Source organism: Neophocaena asiaeorientalis, unplaced genomic scaffold (genome assembly GCF_003031525.2).
Source record: "Neophocaena asiaeorientalis asiaeorientalis breed wild unplaced genomic scaffold, Neophocaena_asiaeorientalis_V1.1 scaffold138, whole genome shotgun sequence".
In the NCBI taxonomy this organism is placed as follows: domain Eukaryota; kingdom Metazoa; phylum Chordata; class Mammalia; order Artiodactyla; family Phocoenidae; genus Neophocaena; species Neophocaena asiaeorientalis.
Window position 1 is genome coordinate 4,510,973 of NW_020172632.1, and position 21,081 is coordinate 4,532,053.

Consider the following 21,081-nt stretch of genomic DNA (forward strand, 5'->3'; position numbering starts at 1 on the left):
CCTGGATTGGGTTTTCTCCCTGCTCTGCCTGATTGGATGATTTTGTGTAGCACAGTAGTCAATACCACATGTTCGGCACCTACTGTGTACGTCAGGCCTGCACTAAAGGCTTTATTTGTACCATTCTCGCATTTAATCCCCTCAACAACCTCTTGAGGTAAATATTATTTTTCCATTTACATATGAGGTAACTGCGGCGCTCAGAGTAATTTGCTCCAAGTCACACAACTAGTTAGTGATGAACAGCTAAGAATTGAACCTGGGTCTGTTGGACCACGAGCCCTGTCCTCTTAAACCATGCACCATACTGCCTTCTCAGTCCTCACCCCGTGGTCTTAAGTTTAGAGGGATTGGAAGATAATTCAGCACATGCAGATCTCTCAGCCCTTCAGCTCCCAGGATCCTAGTTGCATGATGGAGATTGCCTGCAGAAAGACCTTGCCCAGCTGAGCCTGGCACACTTGGCGCTCTATAAATTAAGTCCTCCTTGAATTGGAATGCAATTTATGACTCTTAAACACTGGCTGCTGCCCCAATGTCTCTTCTCAAATGCATTAAGTCTGTGCTCCGTTCTTAATAAGTCTCTTCAGAGATTCTTGTTTCTCCTCTTCCTCTTGTTACACTTTAGGAACCTCTCACCTGAGACAGGCAGTCAGGGACCATCCAGATGCACTTAATTGCTAAGATGCTTTCTGGCAGCCTCAGAAACCAGAGCCACAAGCCTGGTTGAGTGATGAGGGGGTCACATAGCCTTGGCTGTTTTCATTATACCCGAGGAGAAAAGAGGCTTTCATAGTGAAAGGATCCCTGCCAAAATCTTGTTTGCCACTTACAGCTCTTACAGAAAATGGGCATAAAATCACAGAGCACTCGTGCCAAGAGCGCCTGCAGAAACCATCTGCTGTAAGCTCCTGAAGCCCAGAGATAGGGAGTGACTTAGCTAAGGTTGCACAGCCTGTTAGCTTTATCCCAGTCCATTGGTAAACCCCAGGAAAACATCCAATCCTAATCACACCCCTCAGACACTTACTGACTTACTTTGCATTCCTTTTTTTTTTTTAACATCTTTATTGGAGTATAATTGCTTTATGATGGTGTGTTAGTTTCTGCTTTATAACAAAGTGGATCAGCTATACATATACATATATCCCCATATCTCCTCCCTCTTGGTCTCCCTCCCACCCTCCCCTATCCCACCCCTCTAGGTGGTCACAAAGCACAGAGCTGATCTCCCTGTGTTATGCGGCTGCTTCCCACTAGCTGTCTATTTTATATTTGGTTTACTTTGCATTTCTATTGCACAGTTTTACATCAAGCAAAGGAAATTCTTTTAATCATCTCCCTTCAAGAGACTTCCTATTTGGTTATTTGCTGTTTGACCACTTCAAAATGATAGAAGAAAAGCAGGTGAAAGCATATGCCACACAACTCAGCCCATTCAATGGTGTTTTCTCAAGACAATGGGTGTCACCGAGTTGGCAGAGAAATAGGAACAGATGTGGAGAGCTAGCAGCAGTGGTGTTAGATGTTTTGTGTAGTTTCTGAGTACCTGGGAAGCCAGACTCTGTGCAGATCAGTGACCTAATCATAAGAACCTTTGCCTGTGCTGTCATCAGAGTTCACGGAGAGCTGCTTTTTACCTTGCAAAATCCCTCTTCCTCATGCATTCAGGTATAAGAAGTGGAAATGGTGAAGTGAGTAGGCTTTGTTCCAGATTATACAAAGTTCTTGATCAGAAAGTCCATAGAAATGGGATTTTCTGAAGACTCAGTGTTTAAAAATTTGGAGCACCAAAGAGAACCAAAGAGGAAAGAATATGTTTTGGCTGCAAGTTATAAGAACCTAACTCCAATAAGCAAAGCTAGATGGGGGCTTTATTCAAAACATATAGTGAGGTGTCTAACAGAATCACAGCAAGAGGTGACCAGTCAAATCTCAAGGCCAGGAAAGCCACAGGACACACTCTCTCATCTCATGTCTATGGCTACTCTCTTCATGATGAGCTTGTTTTCTTACCACAGAGTGGCATTCTACATCTGAGCTGAGGATACACCATCAGTTTTAGAGCGCACATCCTCATGTATTTGTCATTCAAAGGGAAAGCAAATAGCTCCAGTTTTAAAAAAAATCTTAGAGAGGGATTCTGGTTGGCCCCACTTGATCACATGCCCCCTTTACTGACAGTCTTCACTAGAATCACCTGGTTTGAATGAGAAAGTAGTAGTACTGCAAAAGAAGAGGTTGCCATTTCCTGAAGAGATGAGGGGAGACATGATAGCTGGCTATTAAAAGAAATGATTTACCAGAGGTCCTACAGCAAGTGAGGGACAAATTCAGGGCTAGAAACGGAATCAATATAATAATAATTATTAATAATAGTGGAAGTCTCTAGATTCTTTTCATGTGTGGTGTTGAAGTAAACCTCAGTGTTACGAGTGCTCATTCATTTCTATTTTTAAAAGATTGCTATTGTGTGGAGGGTAGACTGTAGGTGTGCAAGTGTGGAGTAGGGAAACTGGCTACAAGCTCTGTGTTAGCTCCTAGGTAAGAGAGAAACAATGGTGCCTTGGACCAAGGTCATGGCAATGGAAATGGACAAATGTGGGCAGACTTGAGATAGACTTTAGAAGTAGAATCATAGGACTTGGTGTTGGATTAGATGTGGACACTAAGAAAAAGAAATACAAGGAATTAAGAATGATACCGAGATTTCTGTGAAGAGTAGGGTTAAAATAAATTTGGAGCAGAATCAAGAGTTCCAGTGTGGACATGGTAAGTTTGAGACATGGAGATGTCCAGTAGGTACTTGTGTATACATGTCATTAACAAAGATGTAACATCTAAAGCCTCAGGACTAGATGAGGCTCCAAGGAAGAAACTATACCTAGAGCAGAGGGCCCAGCTGTTCTTTAGTCATCTCTTCTGCCTATACTGAATCCTTCTGCTAGGCTTCCAGCCAGGAACTTCAGGTGGGAATCAGAACCATTATTACAGTGAATCCCATGCAGTGAGAAGCCCGACTCATCCCTTGGGGGGAGCTAAGAACTAACCAAATGAAATGTTAAACAAGCATCAAAACTCCATGAGACGTGACTTGATTGCTCCAAAGTACACCCTTTGGACGACTAAACAAATGATGAGAAACTGCCCTGCTGTAAACCATCGTGATATTTCCCTTTGGGGTCATCTTCAGAGCCAAGCTTTAGAACCCAGGGAAATTTACCAGACTTAGTTTCAGATGACTTAGGGTTGCTTCCATTGGTAGATTGGAAAATGGCCACAATATTTTACAGCTCCTCCTATCAAGAGATGGCATCTATTCCTCCACCCCTTAAAATTAGGCTTGGCTATATGACTTGTTAGTCAGTTGGACATGAACAAACATGATACAAATAGAGGCTTGAAAAGTGCTTCTGCATTGGAGCTTGCCCTTTCTTGCTGCTGGGAAAACGTCCACCACCATGTGAACAAGTCTGGGTCCCCTTCTGGAAAATGAAAACATGGAGAGAGACCTCAACCACCCTGGTCATCTCAGCTAGGATCCCAGACACGTGAATGAAGCCATTCTAGACCATCCAGCCTGGCCAGAGCAAACACCCAGCCGACCTATAGAATCATGAGAAATAACAAATGTTTGCTGCTTTCAGTCACTAAGTTTTGGAGTGGTTTATTATATCTCTCAGAGGACAATTAACTCTGAACCAGGCAGTCTACAGGTGTGTCACAGGTACAGATATTCTTGATCTCACTCTTACATTTTTTTTTTTTGGCCACGCCACATGGCTTGCGGGATCTTAGTTCCCCGACCAGGGATTAAACCCAGAGTCCTAACCACTGGACCACCAGGGAATTCCCTCTTACTCTTACTCTTTTTGGAGGATTTGTGTTCAATCAACCATCAAAGGTTTAAACTAAAAGGTGAAAGCTTAACTGAGAAATGTAAAGCGATGGCCAGGGGCAGTGGAGTCTTCCTCATGCCCCTGACATAGCTCCACATAGGTGATTCAGGTTTTCCAGTTACATGTTCTCATAGAATGATGTAGCTTTTCTTCACTGCATTTTGTAATTCTATTTGGGTGATTATTTTACAATGTCTAGACTAAACTACAAGCTATTGGGCTATAAGCTTGATGAAGGCAAGGATTGTGTCTAATTTACCACTGATTGTATCCTGGCACATACTAGACACTAATTTGTTGAATGAATAAATTTGAATTTTGCCTACCTCATATAAGGGATCCAGGCCTTCAAAACCATCACTTAAAAGTATTTGTATCCAATGGGCCTGTCTCTTGCAGGCACTCCCAGTCACAGGCTGTTGCTTGATTCTTCAGCTGTGGCAGGTAATCAAGTGTAGGTTTGGGATGGGGAATCTGAAATCAATGAGATCCCAGGACATTTGCTGCTGTAATTCCTTCTACTTACACCGAACTATTGGCAAACAAACTCAAATAAACATTCCTCAAGACACTGTAGGAAGCTTGATACACAAGCAAGGAGCTTGGAGCAGGTGGTGTAACTGGGAAAGTCAGGTCTGGAGAATGTTCATATCATTCTGTGGACATTATAAGGCTGCAGTCACAAAACAATTGTGAAACCAATGTCCCAAGTGAAGCTGTTTAATTCGGACAATCTTTGGAAATCTGTCACTACCAACACCTCAAATATACAGTCTGAAGAGGAAAATTGAAAGAGCAAGAGTCAGACCGAGGTGGGTTCAAATGATACTAATGAATGAGTTAGGCATGTTAACTTTTTCAAGGCTATGTTTCCTTGCCTGCCAAATTGGGATAATAATATTTCAGAAACAGCACCTCCCTTAGACTATAGGTACCTGCAGGGAAGGATCATTTGTTTTCATTTATATTTATCCAGTGTTTAATAGTGCCAGACCTATAGTAGATACAGAATAGGTGAATTTCTTCCTAGAGGTAATCCAAGACCTAGTCCTGGCTCCATCACTAATCCACCCACAGAGTGACCTTCCCCCTCCCTGGACCTCAACCTTCCTTTTTGTACAAAGAGGAGCCTGGACAAGATTTTTTCTAAGCTCCCTTCCAGATCTAATATTTAATGAGTCTGTGACCATTTAGTACAATCTACAATCTAGGAGCATTGCTGCTTCTAGAAGTTACAGACTGAGGAGACAGTAGTAAGTCACCAACCACTTTGTGTTTACAGATACACATGCATTTAAAACAGCTTCTATAAATAGCACTTTTGGCCTACTTTTGCCTTTTTAGAGTTCAAGAGGTTTTTTTTTTTTTTGCGGTACACAGGCCTCTCACCGCTGTGGCTTCGCCCGTTGCGGAGCACAGGCTCCGGACGCGCAGGCTCAGCGGCCATGGCTCACGGGCCCAGCCACTCCGCGGCACGTGGGATCTTCCCGTACCGGGGCACGAACCCATGTCCCCTGCATCGGCAGGCGGACTCTCAACCACTGCGCCACCAGGGAAGCCCCAAGAGGTTTTTTTAAATCTTCTTTTATTTGGAATGTTAAGCAAGATGAAAACTGGGACAAGTTGCCATAAACATATATTATGCAGCTTGAACCTAATTGCACTATTACCATGATCGAAGAACGTTCACTGCCATCAGCTGGAAGCTGCTGCCTTCCACTCAGCAGAAATGAGGTCACAGAGCAAGGCTGGGGAATTGCCATCTAACAAGCAGATCTGTTTGTTGCCCGGTAGAAGAGTTTGTCACTATTACATTTAACTGTTGATTCCATCCGTTGTGAAGATGCCTGTTCCCTTGAACTGGCACCTGAGTTATTAGGAATTTGACAGTTTTTAAGTAAAAAATTCAATTTTTGCCTGGATACTCAGTAGGAGAGAAAGGATTATTGGATATATGTACTAACATACCCAGGGGTCATGAGGAGCTTGGTCTGAAATCCTAGTACTTGGGTAGATGAGTGTTACTGACCAGAAAAATAGTAATTATTCCTGACCTGTATAGGACTTTACAGTGTAAAGAGCACATTCAGAACACTGCCCTGGGAAGGGACCACATTCTTCCATTGTCAGAGAACTTTATAAACTTATGCCTCATTGCTGATGCAGGGAGGCTGCTCGCAGCACCGCTTGAGAGCTAGATAAGAATTGCCTGACAGAGGCAGATACAGGGAAAGCCAGCACTTAGGCCTCAGAAACATGGACATTTTTTTTGCTCAGGCCCATGGGACCTGGTTGCCTCAGAGCCTCCTTCCCAGAAGCATTAGACAGCTATCACCCCAGATTGGCCTGAGTAGCTGAAAAATTTATTAACAGATTGGAGACATAAGTCTTTTCTCCAGTAGACTTGGAATCTGATGGCCTTGGGATTGAATTCTACTGTGGCTCCAACACTTGCTAGTTGTGTGATCTTGGCCAAGTCTCTTAACTTCTTTGGATCACTGTACTATAAGAAATGTAGTACAGAATGTGGTGAAAAGCATAGACCTTGGAGCCTACTTTCTGGCTTTGAACCCCAGCTCTACCACTTACTCATTATGTGACCTTAGGCAAGCCAGAGAACCTCTTTGTTCCTTAATTTCCTTGTCTTTAAATGAGATTGATTATAGTGCCTCCCTCACAAGGATGTTGGAAAGATAAATGAGTTAATACATGTTAAGTGCTTGGAGCAATGGCTAGTATTGAGTAAGCATGACAACAGTATTAGCCTCAGTGATATTGGGGTGATAGTCCTCATCTCTTGGGTTTATTTTGCAGATCAACAGAAATGTTGGAGGTGAAAAAAATGAGTCTCAGAGTTATTCATGCCAGAAGAGACCCGAAAGATTACCCACGTAACCTCCATCTTTTTTTTTTTTTTTTTTTTGCGGTACGCGGGCCTCTCACTGTTGTCGCCTCTCCCGTTGCGGAGCACAGGCTCCGGACGCGCAGGCTCAGCGGCCATGGCTCACGGGCCCAGCCGCTCCGCGGCATGTGGGATCTTCCCGGACCGGGGCACGAACCCGTGTCCCCTGCATCGGCAGGCAGACTCTCAACCACTGCACCACCAGGGAAGCCCACCTCCCTCATTTTATAAGTGGGAAATCAAGACTCAGTGATGGGGAATAACTGGTCCAGAGTCGCACTTGATTTAAGGGCAGAGTCTGAGTCTCCTGATTCCAAGTCCAAAGCGCCATCCTCTGCACTGTGTCAAAGAAGGCAACATCTCCACAGAGCTGACCCTGAAGGGTCCTTTTATGTAGTCATTGGACCTGTCGCTAGTTAATGCACTTTCCTAGGAAAATAAGCTGCATTTGAAATGGAGAGAAAACTTGGGAGAGACTCTCCCTCCTCCCCCACTGACTTCTGAAGTGTCAAGCTGGGGATTCAGGCCAAGGCTGGGAGGAAAGATTTTCAGGAATCGTTGCTAGCTCCACATCATTATTTCAGTTAAAAACCAAACATGTGCCTGTGTCCAAACAAGCTAGAACTATGAACAGATGCATTCAGTTTGTTGCTGGTGTCAGAGGCGTGTTTTTTGTTTTTTGTTTTCTTTGGGTGTTTAATTAAGTGGCTTCCACCAGAAGGAGTTTCACAGCTGCTCTTCAGTAGAAACTAAGCTTTCACCCTCAGGAGAATGAGGTTAGGATTGGGACCTCTGAGTTCACTTTTCCCAATTTTTTCAGGGTCATACCCCCTTAGATTTATTCTGCTTTGAATCACATTTCCCAGTTGGACTACTCAAGAGTGATTGAAACATGGGCTGGAGGAAAGGGCAGGATGGGGAGAAGACCCTAAGAAGAAGGGCAGATGGGATTAGAACTATTTGATTTAGAGAAAGGGCAGATTCCAGGGGTCATGATTTCTGTTCTCAAATCATCTAAGGGTGTCACGGGGCAGAGGGAGCAGAGACTGTGAAGTCTCTGACAGCAGAGCTGGTACAAATGGAGTGGGAAGAGGAAGAAGAATTTCCAGGAGGCAGATATCAGCTTAAAGCAAGGAAAACTTTCTGATTATGAGAGATGGCCAAAGATGGTGTGGAAACTGAGCTCCCATCCCTGCCTAGAAGGTATGCTTTAGAAGAGATTTGGCTGTGAGGCTTGACAGCCAATTGTCAGAGACATGAAGATTGGAATTGACGAGTGAGACTTGGTAAAATTTGGGATTCCACCAACTATAAATTTTCCAGATTCTGGGAGTCTAAGAACCAATGACCAGTGTCATGGAGTTCCACAGTTAAGAACCTACTGGAAAGCAGCAAAATCAGAAAAAATTCGTGACCTGTTTATCTTGCCTGTGTTTCTCTTTTTCTCTCTTTTTCTTTCTTGAGCTCATGCACTTGCTCACTCATATAGCAGGAACCTTTGACATTTTGCAGGGGATAATCTTTTTCTTTTAAGTGTGTTTCTGACTCAGCCTTTGCTCCTTCAGCATCATTTAGAGAGGCTGAGCTCTCTGGAGATTAGCTCTGGCCTGTCACCACAGCAACTGCCCAGGCCCTGTGGGCATCCGTGGTAACAGGCGAGGGCTTTGAGAAACAAGGCTTGTCTAGTGGTGAGAGGAAGCCCCACAGGGAGCCTGATATGAAACAAGCAGGTTGTGTATGGAGAGGTCTTTTTCAAAAGGATTAGCTATGCAGGTGTGTCTCACTTTACACAGTTGGCCAGGCCCTGAAAAGTGTGCGTGGGTGTGTCAAATTTTGGTCAAGGGAGGAAATCTTATTTTAAAGGCAGGAAAGAGACTCGCTTTTCCAAGTCCCTGTAGTGAATCCCCTTCATAAAGTGGATTCTCCTTTTGTAAAATGAACCTCTGCCCACATTATGACCTAGTTAGTCTAGTGCTGAGTGTCTGTGAGTGGGGCCATCCATACAGAACCCCAGGGGCATGCTTCCACTTTCACTGCAGGCAAGGAACAGCAGCAAATCAGCTGAGGGAAGACAGAGTATGACGGAGAAGCAAAGTGGGTGTGGTGCCACAATGAAGTGAGATCAGGACGGTGGGCCTTGCCTAGCATGAGCAGCTCTGCTGCAGCAGTGGCGGGGTGTCCGAGAGACGGGTGTTCTTGGAGGTGCCCAGCAAGGAGGGGTCTGTGTCCAGCGTATCAGACATCTTGTCACAAATGGCATCCACCAGACACTCGAAGGCCTGCCTCACGCTGATGTTCTCCTTGGCGCTGGCTTCAAAGAAGTCAAACCCTGAGGATAGAAGAGAGATAGCAGTAAGGATCTTTCCCTTCCTTTTCATGCCCCCTGGCCAGAACACTCTGCATTAATACAGCCAGTGCTCAGGAGTAAAGCAAGGAGGCCTAATTCCACGGGCAGAGGATTCTGCCTCAAGGAGAGGGTACTGGGCAGGTATTACCTGCACTGGTTTTAGAGTCAGACGGATCCTGGCTCTATCACTGACCAGCTGTGTAACCCTGGGCAAGTCACCTATTTTCTTTATGAATCAATTCCCTGGTTTATAAATTGGGATAATTTTATGTATCTCATAGAATTATTTCAAGGTTAAACAAGATGATGCATGTAAAGTGTATAGTCCTGTGCCTGATAACACGGCAGGTGTGTGTGTGTGTGTGTGTGTGTGTGTGTGTGAATTAGGTGTTTTCTGAGAGTGACTACTTGACTATGTGTACACAGCACTTGAGCTTCCAAAGCATTGATCAGCATCCATTATCTCATTTGATCCTCATGTCACCCCTGGGAGAAGGAGGGTCCAGGCAGACCCTCTCCATTTCACTAATGCCCACGCTGTGGCTCAGAGAAGTAAGCTGACCTGCCCAAGGTCACCAGTATAAGAAGCCCAAGCTTTGTCCTTTTTGACCAGGGCTTTCACTCCACTTTCCCCTGCCTCTACTCACCCCAGCCTGGCCAGTCTAGTCTGGGTTCTGGGAGACATTCCAAGATCCACACTGGATAAGCAGAGCTTCATTTGCTCTGTCTACTCACAGACACACTGGGTTATCTCCCCTCAGAGGGGTTCCTCCTCCCTGAATTTCCAGGAATCGCCCTGGATCTCTCGCTCCTCACACGGACCCAACAAATTGCCCAGGAAAAACTGCACCTGAAGGGTGAGACATTCTTGTCTGTTTTGCACCTTGAGATCCTTAAAGGTACTTTCTGTGACAATGAACAGAACTTGGTTGTCCCAGGAGACACAAGCAAGGCCCTCCTGATTCAGACAAAGTGGCTGCTTTCCAACTGAGGGTCTTGGCCAGGTTGGTGGCAGCCCTTAGAAGCATAAGCCTCCATTCTCCATCATGTCCCTGCGTCGGCCTACTCCTTTCTCTTTTGTCTGTCCACCTTCCTCTTTCCCTTCCTTCTGAGTCCATCTTTATTTCTCCTCAAAAGCTTCCCTCTTCCTTTTTTTCCATGTTAGCTCCTTCTTTTCCCCTTATGTTTCTCATACTCCTTGGGATCCTTAATATTTATTGAGTGCCTACTATATGCCAGATGCCATGCTAGGAGCTTTACAAATATTGTTTTCCTTAATCCTCACAACAGCCTGTGGGGTAAATATAATCATCTCCAATTTACAAAAGAAAAATGAAGGCTCTAAGAGATTACCTAACTCACACAAGGTCACGTGACTGTGTTAGTGGAAACTGGTTTTAGATCTGGGTCTGGCTAGCTCCTACATCCATACACACCCCTGCCTCCCGTTTCGGCCTCCTTTGCTTTTATCTGACTACCACAGTGTCTGAATCTGGGCAAGTCACTTCATCTTTCTGAATCACTTAACCTCTCTGAGTCTCGGCCTCCTTGTTTGTCAAATGGGAATAACAACAGCATCTTCCTGCTGAGAGCAGTCCTGGAGGACTGAGCGAGACAATGGATAAATTGCTGTACGAAGTTGCCTGTTACAATGACAGTTTCTTTCTGCTCGTCTTTCATCTGCTCCTCTCACTTCCCCTTCATCCCTTTCCTCCCTCTTTTGTCATCCTCCCCCACAGAGGAGGGGGGTCTCTTTCCTCCTCCCTCCTTTTCCCTATTATCCCATTGTCCACAGAGAGGGCTGAAGCCCCCAGGTAAAAACAGGGCTCCTCTTCCCCGGGCCATGCCAGCTTGAAGGCACTCGCAATTCCTGCCAGCCCGCCTCTGGTTGACAGCCTCTCCTGTAGCCCATTTCCCGACCTGAGAAAGCAAGGTGCAGAAGTGCCTGCTAATTGAGGACATGTGATGAAGAAGGAAGCGGCTGCTGGCTCCTTATCCTCAGGCTGTAGAGACGCAGTTGGCTTGAGAGACCCTCCAGCATGTAGCTTTTCCTTAACAAATATCATAAACATTGACTCTCTGGCCTTTGACTGGTTTGTTACAAGTGACAGTGTTTGGGGAAGTGGGCGGAATATGTTGCTTGCCTAGGAAAGGGGCAAACAGGTAAAGAAGTAAGTAGGCTTAAACCATCAGTTTGGATGAAGATGGGGACACAGGTCAAGGCCAGGATCACCAATCCCTTCTGTGGAATTGGCACTGAGGGGAGGACGTGTCCCATTGTGCAGGTGGGCAGTGGGAAGAAGCCCAGAAGTCAGACAGCCTGGATTTGAATATAGTCTCTGTCAGCTACCAGCTGTGTGACCTCAGGCAAATTGCCTAATTTCTCCCAGCCTCTGTATCCTCATCTGGAGAATGGGTGAATATCATCTACCTCATAGGGTGGTAATAAGAATTAAATGCACAAAAGTATGTGAAGTGGTTGGCACGTGTAATACATGACCATTCCCTTTCCCTTATGTTCCCAGCCCATCTGAGTCCCAGCTTCCTTGCCCCTCCATCAGTCCCCAGGGCCTTTGGGGAAAGCCTCTTTTTCTTCATCATTCAGGGTCAATCAATAAACCAGGTCTCTACTGAATATTAACTTTGTGCCAGGTCTTGCATTGAGTGCCAGGGACAAGGGGAGACCAAATCTAATTGTGGAGAAAAGACACACTTATCAGAGTGTCAGTCCCTCACACGTTCATAGTCCTTAACGATTCCCAAATACAATTTTAAAACAACTTTTGGGGGGGATCAAGGCAAGGGTTATCACTTATAATTTACAGATAGGGAAACTGAGGCTCAGGGATGGGGCCAGGGCTCTATCCCTTATGCCCCCTTGTCTCACTCTCAGTTGGGACAGTGACAGAATACACTATAACCCAGGTAGAGCAAACCAGAGGCTGTGCAGGAATGCGGCAGAGAGAGAGAGTGGCAGGGGAGGAGAGGGGGAATAGGCTTCCAAAAGTTAGTGGCGATGGGTGTCTTTAAGGCCAGAACAGAGCAAAACTCTTCACCTGACTAACTTATTCTTTAGGACTCAGCTTAGGTATGGCTTTGCCTCCTCCTCTGTGCTTCCCTCTGCCACAGCACGTGTTACCGTGCATGGTGGAAGTCCAAGGAGCTCCCCAAGCGGGGACCACGTCATTCATCTGAGCTCCAGTACCAGCCAGAAGAGTAGGGGCTTGGTGAATGTTAACTGAATGAACAGACAGATGGATGCAGGAGACGGGAATGAGCATGGAGGATGTGGTTGAGGGGCTGTGGACAGTGGGGTTCATGAGAACTCATCTCAATAAGCACGGCAAACCCTGTGCTGGGCACTGGGGACACTGAAGTGAATCAGATGAGGTTCCTAACCTTGAGAAGCGGAGATAGACACACTGACAGTGTGATAAATGCTGGAAGGGTGGGGAGTGAGGGAACTGTCATGGCACAGAGGAGGCACTTATCTGAGCCTGGGGCCCAGGGAAGTCTTCTTGGAGAAGCTGATTCTTAAGCAGATATCAGCTAGATAAAGACATGTGTGAGCACATGCCTGTATAGGACACCAGGCAGGGGAAACTTCATAAACACATATAATGGGACAAAAAACAGTCTTGGTATATCCCAGTATGATCATAGCAGTTTGTTATCATTAGAGCAGCAAGCTCAAAGTGGTGACGGAAGAGGGAGTAAGTAACCAAACACGGAGAGCGCGTATGTCATGCCAAGGAGATGTCATCACTGCCGTCTCAAAGATACCCAAAGTATGAGAACTCTCATTCAAGTAACTGGCGCGTGACCCTGGCCAGCTCGTGGGTCTCTTTTGTTAGCAGAACAATCCCAAATGCACCTCCACCCAACGACTGTCAGACTCCTGGAAGGCTCTTCATTAGTAGGCCCAGGTGGTAACCTTTCCTCAGGTTCATTAGTCAGGAGCCTCAGGAGCTGAGAATCTAGAGAGCTCAGGAAGATGATGACCACTTAATCAGACTATCCTCCAGTCCTCTCCTCCCTCTAATTGGCTTCAGAACAATGGAATTTCTGCTGCCTTTAATCGGGCCCAATTCTTAATTGAATCTGAGATGATTCCCACCCCCAAAATGCTCCTGTTTACCTATCCTGTCCAAAGGCAGCTGTCACAGCCCCACAGATTCCACTCACTCTGTCCACACTGCCTGCTTCCGAATTTGACTTTAGAACTCTTTTCAGAAACTCACAACTAGCTAAACTTGCTTCTCCTCACCCTGAAACTGCCCCAGAACATTTCTCCTCTACTTTTATGTTCAAATCCCTTCTCTAGCCTGCTCTGATACCTCATCATCTCCATCTTGTATCAGTCTTCAACTCAAGCCCCTCTGGTCACTGATGATTTTGGCAAGGGATTCACTGTCTTCCTTTCCACCCAGGCTTGTACTCATTCTCAGGAACTTTGGGTTTCAGGTGGACAATCCATCCAACACCCTGGCTCTTAATTTCTTAACCATCTCATTTCCAGCAACATTCTCTTCCGTTTTGTTTCTGCTATGCCCCTGTCCTTATAACTTGAGCTATTTTGACTTAGATTTGTGTCACTGGAACTCAAAGAGGTTTAATTCATCCAATATCCAGCCTCATTAGGTTGACACCCAAGATTCTGCATGGCTCAGCCTCTGTCCACTTCCACAGCTTCATCCTCCTGGCTCACACCATGCTCCAGAAACATCGACACTTTCTTATTTTGTTTCTTTACTCATGCTACTTACTACTCTTTAGTTCCTACACCTAATCCTCTTCATTACTCACCTGTGGAATCCCTGATTCCACAGAGCCTTCCCTTTCTCTCCCCACCCCATCTCCACCACTCAGAACATACAATGCACCTCTCCCCTAGACTCCCATGGTACCTGACATGATTGTTTCAGTCAGAGTCCATCAGGAAAATGGGAACTATTCTTAAAATTTTAACTAGAGGGAACTTGTTATATGGGTGGTAGAAGAACTAAGAGGCCAAACAGAATACTGAAGAAACCCAGAGATTATTAACAGAAAAGAAAACTATTAATGGGGCCAAAGGAAGTTAAAACTGTGGGAGCAGGAGTCAGAGAAGAGGAGCAGCCTCTACTCGGGGAGCCTGCCAAGGGGTGGGGGAGACACACATGCAGGTTTTTCTCTTTTCCCCAACTCCCATCACTTGCCAGTGTCTCTCCTTGGCTAAACCCAGCCAGAAGCCACTGTCACAGGAGGCTGGGAAACACAGCCTGCAAAGGTCAACTTCCCAGGGGGTGGTTTCAATAGAGAGACAGAGCTGGAGAAGGGTGAAGAATGCTAGTAAACAGGACGTTGAGATTATCTCTCTACTATTTTGCTTCCCTGGTCAACGAGCAACTTGAGAGCAGGGAACTTATTCACCTCTATGGCACCAGGGTCCATCATGTGCTCAGTGATTGTGGCAGATTTTTCACCGCCCTCCCTGTAGAAGATTTTATATTCCCCCCACTGCCAAGTGGCTTGCAGTGCCTCCTTGTGGGAGGAACGTATCTCCCTTGTCAATCAACATCAGATTCCATCATGTAACTTGCTTTGGCCAATGGATGTGGGCATACCAAGTCCCAACAGAAGCTTTGAGAGTCTTTGTGTGGCTTAGGCATCTCAGATTGGATCTCAGAGTTGCATGACATGGACAGAGTTGCAGCTGACTTGCTGCTGGCATGTAATGTGAGTGAGAAATAAACCTTTATTATCCAAGCTCCTGACTTGGGTTATGTGTTACCACAACATAATCTAAAGAATTCTCACCAACACTGGGACCGAGGGTAAAATTTCAAGAGAAACTACTACAAGCTTTTGGGAAAACACCACTGGGTGGTGATACAATGGAAGCGTTAAGATTTTGAGTCTAAAGGCTGAGTTAGAGTACTGGACCTGCCACCTATGACCTGTGTGGCTTAGAAAAGTTACATAATCTTCAAGTGAAAAAAGAAAGACACGGAAATGTGGCACAGCTCATTGCATGCAAGAAAACATAAGTGGTCTGAACTCAGCTTCTTCAGTGTAATGGAGCTGAAGACAATGCTGCCTCCCAGACTAGGAGTGAGAGTGAGGGTCACAAGAGAATTGTTGTGAAAACACATTGTGAATCATAAGTCACTACACCAAGGTTAGTTATTCTCAATGTCAGCTAGGTCTTTGTTTCTCTGCACCAGGCTGAGTGATGCAAGGTTTCAATTCACCCCAATCCAAAAAACATTTATCAAGAACCTAAAATAAGCAAAGCCGTACAAGGGTCTTGTGGGGACTGAGTGATGAGTGGGGAATTGTGTGAATTGAAATCATGGAGTCAGAGGGATAGAGCTGAACAGACCTTCCCACTCAACTAATCCAAATCCCCTGTTTTTCAAAAGGGAAAAATTGAGACCCAGAAACAGGAAATAAGATGCTCAAGGTTACACAGTAAACTAGTGGCAGAAGCAGGATAAAACCCTCAGTCTCCAAACTCCTAGGCTGATACTTTTCCCTCCACACTTCATTGAAGTGAGTGTTTATGTGTATGTTTCAAAACCACATTTTGAACAGGTTTCTCCTGCCCTTGTAGGCAGAAGCACATTTCGCTTTTACTAGCATCCCTGGGCTCTAGTCTAGACCCATTCCCAGTCAGATCGAGGAAGAGACAAGGAGCCCCTTTTCGAGCCGCACAAAGAGGTAGAGGCCCTAACATGTCATGCTTCCTGGAATAGGAGTCCCTGAAACTTCTCTGCCCTCCCAAAGATCCACTTGCCTCAGCGTCTCTACAGCCTCATCCATGTCCCAGGAACTTTGAGGATATAGAAGACCTGCTGCTACTCAAAGCTTTAATAAATGTTAGTTGCTGGCCACAGCAGTAGTTCTGGCTGAGAGAGCTGAGAAACACTAAAAGAAAGGGAGTTCTGAAGAGGAATCCCATAAAGCAGAGGATGGCCCTACTGCACTGGCAAGCAGATCACTGAGACTTACTTAATAGTTGGTGTAGCAGAGGGTGAGGATGAGGAAGGCTGAGTATCCTCTCTCACTGCTCGCAGATATGATCACATCCTTGTGAAATTCTTGACATGGTCTGCAAGATCCTGCATGATCTGGCCCCTGCCCACCTCTCCACCCTCACCTCCCACTACTCTCCCCTTGACTAGTTAGTCCCTGCAACATGGTCTTTCAAATCTCATGAGCGTTTTCAGCTCTAAACTACGTTAGGGCTGGTCTTGATGTAGAACACTCCCCTCCCTGACCCACCCTCAATCTTTGCCTAATTTTTTTCTGATCCTTTAGTTCTCAGCTTAAGCGTTACTTTCTCAGAAGATCTTGACTCTCCAGTCTAAAATTAGGTTTCTCTCTTTTTTACTTTCTTAATAGCACTTGCAGTGGACTTACGTTACTCTTATCGGTCCACCACTCCTTCCTTTATGGAACTTCTACTTTAAACAACTGTGGTGGGGCGATAGGTTACAATACTTGCCTCCCCCAGCCACTGGGACAGGCATGGTAGCCAATCACAGCCTTCCCTGAGATTGACATAAGGTAGTTGGGAGCAAGAATCCTCTTTTTTTTTTTTTTTTTTTTTTTAGCGGCCTGCGGGCCTCTCACTGCTGCGGCCTCTCCCGCCGCGGAGCACAGGCTCCGGACGCGCAGGCTCAGCAGCCATGGCTCACGGGCCCAGCCGCTCTGCGGCATGTGGGATCTTCCCAGACCGGGGCACGAACCCCCGTCCCCTGCATCGGCAGGCGGACCCTCAACCACTGCGCCACCAGGGAAGCCCGCAAGAATCCTCTTTTTGCAGAAGTCGGAAGATATGAATCTGGAGCTGCCATCATCCATCTTACTCCCCATTCAGAGTCTGACTATAGAAAGAGGCTGAAGGCATACACAAAGCTAAGAAATAGTGCAATTAAGTTGCACTCATAAGCTAATAAATTCTATTTTTTAAAATTAAAGCTTGTTTAATTTGGGATTTTATCACTTGCCATAATGAGAGTCCTAAGTCAAATAGAACTTACCACAATTTTTAACAGCTTTATTGAGATATAATTCACATACCATACAATTCACCCATTTACACAATTTTTAATTATATATTTATTTGTATAATTATTTGTTTAGTGTCCCTTTCCCCCATTAGTTCCGTGACAGTAAGAATCACAGCTAAGTGCCAAGATAAAACCTGGCTCAGAGTATGTGCTCAATAAATATTTTTCAATAAACAAATGTACGAGTGAATGAGTATCTATCCTGTGCTGGGTGGTTGGGATAATGAAAAAAAATTTTAGACGTAACCCCTGCTACTGCTGAGGTCTACCAAGAGAGACAGACATGTAAATAGGCAAGTTCTGGTAAGCAGTAGAGGAAAGCTCAGGAAGTTGTGTAAGACTGAGATGGGTCACCTCGACCTCCCCAAATCTAACCAATTCATTAAGGCCCTCTTTAAGTACCTTCCTAAACCCTGTAGTAAGAATTAATCTCACTTCCATCTGTTTTCCTACATAAATTAGATAGATCTTTATTGGCTCTACCACTTCCTAATTGTGTAATCTTGAGCAAGAACCTAATTTTTCAGAGTATTGAACATGACCTACCTTGAAGACTTATAGTGAGAATTAAATGAGATAATTAATGCAAAGCATTTCATATAATGCCAGCCGTTATTACGATATTTGCTGTATAGTGAGGTTAAATGGTTAGAAGCACAGGCTCTGGAGCCAGACTACTGCTTGAATTCAAATTCTGACTCTACTCTACTTGTTACTAGCTGTATGACCTTAAGCAAGTTACTCAACTTCTCTGTGCCTCAGTTTTCTCGTCTGTTAAAAGAACAACTTGGATATAAGAAAAGTACCTATCTCAGAGGGTTCTAGGGGGATTAAGTTAAATGAGTAATACTTTAAACACTTAGAATAGGGCCCGGCACATGGTAAACACCTAATATATGTTTAACTAACACACCTTTTTAAAATGCTAGTCATAAGGGTCTGGCATGCTGGCTATATTTTTTCCAAATATAAAATTAACTCACCTTTTAAAAACTTAGTCTTGTTTAACATTAAGGGCTTGACATGCTGATTATATATTTTTTCTAATACACACCAAAATATATACATAAAATCATCTTGCACACTTCCAGTGACATGAGTCTCCCGCTTGGAGAAGCACTACTCTAGACTCACACAATCCAATGATTTATGGTTCCCTAAACACAGAGTTCTGTTCCTTGCCTTTGCCAGTGTTATTCCCCCCCACCCCCCGAACGTCCTTGCCTTTCTTTCTCACTTGGCTGCTCCTACTTGTCTTCAAGACTCAGAGTGGGCGTCATGTTCTCTGACCCCAACTGAATATGTGCCTCCTCTGTGCTCCCACAACCCCGGCACATCCCTCTATCACAACATTGATCACCAGGTGGATCCCTATTTCTGTCTCAGACCAGGGAACATAGCCTATTTCACAGCACAGTACTTGGCATGGAGTAGGAGCTCAGGAAGTCATAATTAGAACGAAGTAAAATGAAGTAGCCAAATACTTGACTCCATAAAATGTTAATCCATAGTCTTGCAGTGTTTACTCACTGCCAGGCCATTTGCCAGGCACGGTGGGTATAAAGATAAACAAGACTCACTTCCTGTCGTCATGGAGCTTTCTGGAGACAAATATGGAAACAAGTGCACCCAAGTGTGATGGGTACTGTGCCTGTTGCATGTACGGGGTACACTAAGTGGGGGCACAAAGAAAAGAGCTGGGGGAATATGGAAGAGGCTTCAGAGCAGTGAAGATGTTCTGAAAGCTGAGTGGGCTTTCAACAGCTGGATAAAAGTAGGGGATGGGGAGTAGAAAAGAGCCTTTCAAACAGATGGTACATCGTTGATCCAGGGACAGCGTTGGGAGTCTCGGCGACAGCAGGCTGAAGACATAAAGAGAGAGCCTGAGGTCACCCATGTGAGGGCTTCGCTACATGCTCACTGTTCTGTGAACTATGGGAATGGGTAGAGGCACATTCTGGATCCTGAGAACCTCTGTGATGGGGTAAGAACCATCAAGAGCCAAATGGCCCAGACTCCGTATTTATTAAGCACCTACAGTGTGTTAATTTCTATTCCAGGACACACTGGAGGACAGGAGAGGGAAGAAAGAAGTATAGGACACTCTCCTATACATCTACTCACAATACACATAACACAAATATATACAAGACACAACTCACACTTGTATATTATACAATTTTCCCACCTACCAGCCCAAATATCTGTACTTCAGAAACTGGCAGAGAATATAACTTTAAACTCCCTATTCCTCAATACTTACAGCACGTAGGTTGTAAGAAATACTTAGGGAGACTGGCTAAAAGCTAAGCAGTACTTCATTCTTCTAGAAGAAGACTTCCCTAAGGTGATCTCACATTGAACCTCAATACAGAAAAGAAAAGAAAAAAAGGAAGAAAAGAAAGGCTGCTCTTTTAAGCAAGTGTAGGTAGGTGTCCTGCTGTGCAGTCACTGAGACACATCTGAGGCACCTGGGTCTCAGTGGAGCACAAGGATCAAGGTGCTTTAACCTTGGAAAAAGTCAGAGCATCACTGAGCTGCATGCTTAAACCATGTTGTCTCATCCCTCATGCAATTACTTTTGCCGTGAATTGTATTTTGGTGACAAAGCATCAGTTTACACTGAGAGAAATTGTAAGACACAGCCTACGATGTTCAGTGTTGTAGTTGCTGTAAGGCATGTTTGATATTAAGGACGTTGTCATATTCAGCATATAGAGTCTGCTCTACAGTTGCCAGTGGAGAGCAGTGTTTCTCTGGAATAATAGGTTTGTTTTCATCTTAAGGACCATCTCTGAACCATGTAACTGATTATGTTTCCCTCTTTGCAATGGTTGCTGGGAAGCTCAAAGCAAATATTTTGGCCCAACTCTTGCACATGCCCAAAAACTTATAAAATATACACTTATCTCACCCCTGGCCTCCTCTTATGTTCTCCTACACTTGCTTTCGCTTTGCTTCAATTGTCTCACTTATTTTTTTATTGATGTATTGATACTACGATGATTTTTATAGGATACCTCAAATCCTTTGTGGAAGGAGCTGGTTAAAAAAATGATTTCATAAATTTACATTTTATTTATTCATTAAAGGACCTCGCTGGTGGCACAGTGGTTAAGAATCAGCCTGCCAATGCAGGGGACATGGGTTCGATCCCTGGTCTGGGAAGATCTCACATGCTGCGTAGCAACTAAGTCCGTGCGCCACTACTATTGAGCCTGCACTCTAGAGCCTGCGAGCCACAACTACTGAGTCTGCGCACCACAATTACTGAAGCCCATGCACCTAGAGCCCATGCTCCACAACAAGAGAATCCACCGCAAGAAGAAGCCTGAGCACCGCAACGAAGAGTAGCCCCCGCTCACCGCAACTAGAGAAAGCCCGTGTGCAGCAACGAAGACCCAACGCAGCCAAAAATAAATAAATCTATAAAAAATTATTTATACATTCAATGTAACAAAATATACATGTATAATAAATAATGAATACCTAGAATTCACTAGCACAAAGCCCATATGTACATCACACAAATATGAAACAATACACACAGAGCACATATGCACATAATTCACAATTACAGCACATCCTTAATGTCACAAATACAAACACACACTTGTCCTCTCCATTTGCCCCACTCCCGTGCATACACACGTGTCATGCACATACCCAGCTGCTCTGCGAGGAGCCGGCCCTTCTCGGTGGGAACAACCCTCTCTTCCTCCATGTCACACTTGTTCCCCACCAGGATGACCTGCGCATTGTCCCAGGAGTAGGTCTTGATCTGAGTAGCCCTAAAGAGAGACAGAGAGATGACGGTGTTAACGACATCCTCCTAGGCTAGAAAGGACCCTGCAAAGCTCACAGAAGCCCCTTCAG

General features: G+C 45.0%; 1 protein-coding gene across 1 annotated transcript in view; it reads right to left on the reverse strand.

Annotated features, from left to right (window-relative positions):
- Window positions 1–8,556: 8,556 nt before the first annotated feature.
- RAB3B (RAB3B, member RAS oncogene family) overlaps window positions 8,557–21,081 on the reverse strand; it is a 58,064-nt gene continuing 45,539 nt past the window's right edge. The window contains exons 4-5 of the mRNA XM_024739278.1: window positions 20,872–20,996; window positions 8,557–9,130 (exon numbers count right to left, since the gene is read on the reverse strand). Coding sequence (XP_024595046.1) covers window positions 8,943–9,130; window positions 20,872–20,996 — 313 coding nt within the window. The 3' untranslated portion in view covers window positions 8,557–8,942. The remainder of the gene's footprint in view (window positions 9,131–20,871; window positions 20,997–21,081) is intronic.